The sequence below is a fragment of the Penaeus monodon genome, chromosome 4, assembly GCF_015228065.2.
Source record: "Penaeus monodon isolate SGIC_2016 chromosome 4, NSTDA_Pmon_1, whole genome shotgun sequence".
Taxonomy (NCBI): domain Eukaryota; kingdom Metazoa; phylum Arthropoda; class Malacostraca; order Decapoda; family Penaeidae; genus Penaeus; species Penaeus monodon.
In genome coordinates this window covers 53,421,465-53,426,464 of record NC_051389.1, presented here as the reverse complement: position 1 = coordinate 53,426,464, position 5,000 = coordinate 53,421,465, and the positions used below count along the sequence as shown (strand labels likewise).

The following is a 5,000-nucleotide window of genomic DNA, read 5'->3' as shown; positions in this document are numbered from 1 at the left end:
AACTACTGAGCTGAAAAATTGGCAGGCATACTGTACAGATAATCTATCCTTATTTATATACAATATTTCTGGTAGATATAGCAGGTCCACTACAATCTTACTATAGATTCTGATCTTCATTTAACTGCCTTTATTATTGGCCATTATCTCTTCATATACATATACAGTACATACTTCTTTCGCTTAGCCTTAGGAGGGAATGATCCACGGCTTCCAGCATATTCTTCAATAAGAAACTCTAGCTCCACTCCAAAAGGTGCCAGACCACGTACCTTTGTATTAAATGAGAGGATGAATAAAAGAATGAAAAAATTGCTCATCATAGTAAGTTACAACCAATAACCGCTCATATCCATAACACCATAAACATCAATACTGGAAAAATTATGTAAACAAATATTACATCATAATTGCCTTCAGGCTGCATAACAGACTGAGAGATACAAACTTTTTCTTGGACAAGAGCCACATAGGGAAGAATTAGAAGTGCATTTTGTTTTTTGAGTAGCAACTGCCGCAGCATCAGCACTTCTGCCACCAGGGTCTTCCCACCACTTGTTGGGAGAGAAAAGATGAGGTTTTCCGAACCTGAGCCTTTAATAATGCACTCCTCCTGCCAATCTGAAATGTGGACAACTATCCTAATAAAATGCTATTACTAAATTTAGTTCACTGTGAAGAAAAGATGGCCTTTCAAAAATTAATGATCCTTGAAGCTGATGTCAGTGTGGGATGCAATTTTCATTAAGTCATACATGATGTTCAAGGATAAAGACTAGAGTGGTTATTGCAATGTATTTCTGCACAGACTTGTACAGAAAGAATGCAAAGAATCAGACAGCACTGGATATTCCCTTACTTTGCCTTTAAGTAGTCTAACAAAACACTAACCATAGAGCTTTGAAATGCCACGATGGGCACTGAACACATCCAGCACCTTGGAGGGCAGTCCAAAGAATGGACCAAGTTCAAAGTCATCATTTAAATTCGTTTCTACAGCTTCCATGGCTGCAGCAACGACTTCTGCTCGACGCTCTGTAGTAGTCTTAATGGGTGCTACATATAAATTTGGAAAAAAAATAATTTTTTTACAAAATCAGTACCATGGAAAGACATAAGCAAGACATAGGAGAGCTGACATAGGAGAGCTAACATAGTCATTATAGATAAAATCTTGATCAATATATCTTTATACATGAGTCACATAACTTCTATATCAATGGTATGCATAAAAAAAAACAAAGTAATAAAATGAATATTAGAGTTTATAATCTTTTAGCAACAGGAAAAAAGAAAGAAAAGAAAAAGATAAAAAAACAAACTCACCATCAGTCTGATTTGAAGTCACTGCATCCTTAAACCTGTTCTGGAAACGATCCAGAAGTGGCTGAGATCCTTGTGTGCTGATAAAACTAAGCTGAGAGTCCGGAGAACCAAATGAATCTCCGGACTTATTGTGTGGTGCTTGTCCATTAGAGGTTAAGGGTGAAATCTCTTGTGCAGTATTATTCTTAATATTAGCTGCTTCATGACTAGAAGTGGATTTCACTATAACCTTCGCATCAGGCTTAATGAAATCTTGGCCATCATGTGAAGGATTACTGCTCCCATCAAAATATGCTTCATCCAGACATGACATTTGGGTGTCTGTGAGACCAAACATATCGTCAAACTGAGAATCTGACTGTTCTTCCCCAAAAATATCTGGTGAACTTCTCCCAGAAGTCTTCTTGGAACTGGCTTTTGTGATACCATTATTTGTCTGGTCACTACAACTAATACTGGACATAATATGTTGATGGCTACTATTAGTACTACAACTGCTTTCTGGAATTACACTTCTCTCATACACTGTCAATTTCTTTGGATCACTAGTTTTAACAATACACTTATTAGCAATTACCTTCTCTTTACATAAGTCATCAGACATTTGTTTTCTAGCTTTAGTGATAGCATTTTGATTGTTGCATATCCTTCTTGGTGGCTGAATGTGTTCATTTGTGATCTGAAGGTTAATTCTTCGTGGAGTTTTGCGTAATAGATATGGGCTTGAATTTATACCACTGTTAGACAAAGGAGTTCTGTTGTTATTTAAAGCCTTTGTCTTTCCAAGTGGAGTTAACTCTAATGATGAGCACAAAGAGTCCAATTCATCAAAATTGACACTTTCTAAGAAGGAATCCTCATGATTCATGAATACAGTTGAAGGGCTGTCAATTTCTACAGACTTTCTTGATCTTGGAGTTGTGCTTTTTGGTGTACCTAACATCTTGGTAGTGTGCCTTTCATCATGTCCCCTTGGCCTCTTCCTGGAGGGTGTGTTCTCATCAGTTCCTACACCAACCCCACACCTGATTTTTCTTTGGCTCCTAAGGACAGGTGACGACAAGGGACTCCGAGGGGATTTCTGCTGTATATTTTTGGGGCTTGTGGAAAGAAAGGTGTCATTCTTACTTATCAGTGCATTGTGAAAAACTGCTTTTCTTGACAGCCTTTGACTTCTAAAAACTGGGGATGACATGATCTTCTCCCGAGTTTCACTATTCCTGTTGGGCATTTTGGAGTATTGTGATGCAGTGTGATGCTTACTGTTTTATCTTTACTTGTTTGAGATAGGGAGTATTGGGAGGTAAGTTTTGGGATATGAGGAAAAGCTTTCCTCCAGTCTATATCCTTGCAACTACATTTTTGGTGTATCTAGTGCATTGTCTTGATTTTGCTGCAATCTTCACTTAACCATTTTGCAAAAGTTTTGTTCTTGCCATCACTGCATAATCATCTGGAAAAAAAATGTAGGCATTTATTGATATGTAACCAACATGAAGTAATCTACACTATAAAATGGATATTTTCTGAACAATCAAAACAATTAGGTATAAGACAGTGCTATGCCAAAGGAAAGGCAAAACTAAACTGTTTGGAAATCCTGGGATCTATAAATTCAAGTAAAGGATGCCATGTCCTCAGCCACCAAGGAGTCAATTAAGAGGCCCTACATAACCCACCTGATTTCCCCAATCCTTGAACTTTTGTGATTTTTTTTCTAATGTTATTAACATCAATAAAGATATTATTATTATTATTATTGTTGTTGGATTTATAATTATTACAATATCAAAATAATATCAAAGTAAAAATTAAATTTTTCTGAAAATTAGGGAAAAGGGGTAAACAGGTGAGATAAGACTAATAATTAACTCTTTGGTGACTATGCCTTTGTGAAAATATCTATGTATAACAAATTAAGTTAAAATTATAGTGGACATGGCATGTACATAAGATCATCCACACACAATGGGTTAATAAGCCTCAAAAAATTACTTTCTGGCAAAACAGAATTTGTAGACCTCCTCAGAGATTTATCCACTACAAATGTTGTAGCTTTCAATATATATATATATATATATATATATATATATATATATATATATATATATATATATATATATATATATATATATATATATATGTATTCCCCCCCCTGTAATTTTATTGGATGTGTTTTACTCAAATCTGCTTGAAACTTCCTGTTATCTGTGATGGATGGCCTAAAATCTGGTAGTGGAAATTGTGCTAAAATTGTGAAGATTTTAATATATTGAAATTATATAATAATAATAATAATAATAATCAAAAAAAGAAAATCATTGGTATCCCCATTTTTAGAAGACCAAAAAAAAAAAAAAAAAAAAAAAAAAAAAAAAAAAAAAAAAAAAAAAAAAAATATATATTATATATATATATATATATATATATATATATATATATATATATATATATATATATATATCCTAAATAATAGTTCTGAATATCAGAGTAAATATTTTGAAGACAACTGCCCATCTGCACTGGCCTTGCACAGCAGCCAACATTATCTACACTCGGTATTTTCTTCCTACATGTTAATGAAGCTTTCATAGTATAGCTTGTAGATTCAGCTGATCAACGGAATCTCAGACACTTTTCGATAATTGTTTACAAATGTGACCACACCCCTCAGAATCTAAATCCCTATTACTCTAAGTAACAAGCTTGGAGGCAATCTTGGGAATCCATAAAATTGCAGCATAACCCAAAAAATTTCTTAACCTGGGGGCTTTGCTCTGGAAACCCTCCCAATTGCTATATTTCCCTAGCTAGGGATTCCACACAACTACCCCCACCCATCATATTTCATCATACAGCACCATTTTAAGTGTAATAAGTATTGATTGTGACTTTACAACCTACATGCACAAAGACAGGTTATGCATGGTTACTGTGCAAGGAAGTTGTTCACTAAGAGTGAAGTGAAGTAGGACTGCAGTCAATTTTGACACCTATTTTTTTTTTATTTCTGATGTTAATCCTTGCCTGTGCAAATTATTTCATATATCAGTAAGTGTAGTTTTTTTCCCTCTCTTTCTAAGAGTTGTTAGATTTTCCTTATCTTACTGTGGTCATAATATAAATATTCACCCATTTTACACATATGACATTAACAGCACAATCTAAAAACAATAAAAATACTCAATACTAATAGATATCACAATATTAGCAGCAGCTCCACGGACTTTCATTCTTCCCTGATAAAGAAACAGCTGATGTATTTTTGGTTTAGATGATCTGTGCCAATTTTGGAATGAGTCCTAAAGAAAGAAAAATTTCCTCTCTATATATGCAAAAATCAGTAAAAACTACCCATATCAAAAGGCCAAGCACAGGCAAGGATAGCTTCATGTTCCTGAAGATGTGTGTGGCAAGGATGGCTTCATGTTCCTGAAGATGTGTGTATTTACTTTACTGGCTGAAATATGGCACATACATTGACACTGTGCCTTGGAAGTTTGTCACTAAATAAAAAAACTATTCGTGCTCAGTCATGCCAGAATACAGATGGCAGATGTTCACTTTCCTTTTTGCTGTAGCACTGTTAGGTGCAAAACCAATCAAGATCAACATTAAAACACTAAACCTTGCAGTTGAGCATATTGTAAGAAAGCTACATATTTAACATCTCA

General features: G+C 34.6%; 1 protein-coding gene across 1 annotated transcript in view; it reads right to left on the bottom strand.

Annotated features, from left to right (window-relative positions):
- Positions 1–5,000, bottom strand: part of LOC119572604 (helicase POLQ-like) — a 28,100-nt gene that overhangs the window by 20,956 nt on the left and 2,144 nt on the right. Inside the window, exons 2-5 of the mRNA XM_037919709.1 lie at positions 1,327–2,779; positions 892–1,056; positions 449–621; positions 175–272 (exon numbers count right to left, since the gene is read on the bottom strand). Coding sequence (XP_037775637.1) covers positions 175–272; positions 449–621; positions 892–1,056; positions 1,327–2,557 — 1,667 coding nt within the window. The 5' untranslated portion in view covers positions 2,558–2,779. The remainder of the gene's footprint in view (positions 1–174; positions 273–448; positions 622–891; positions 1,057–1,326; positions 2,780–5,000) is intronic.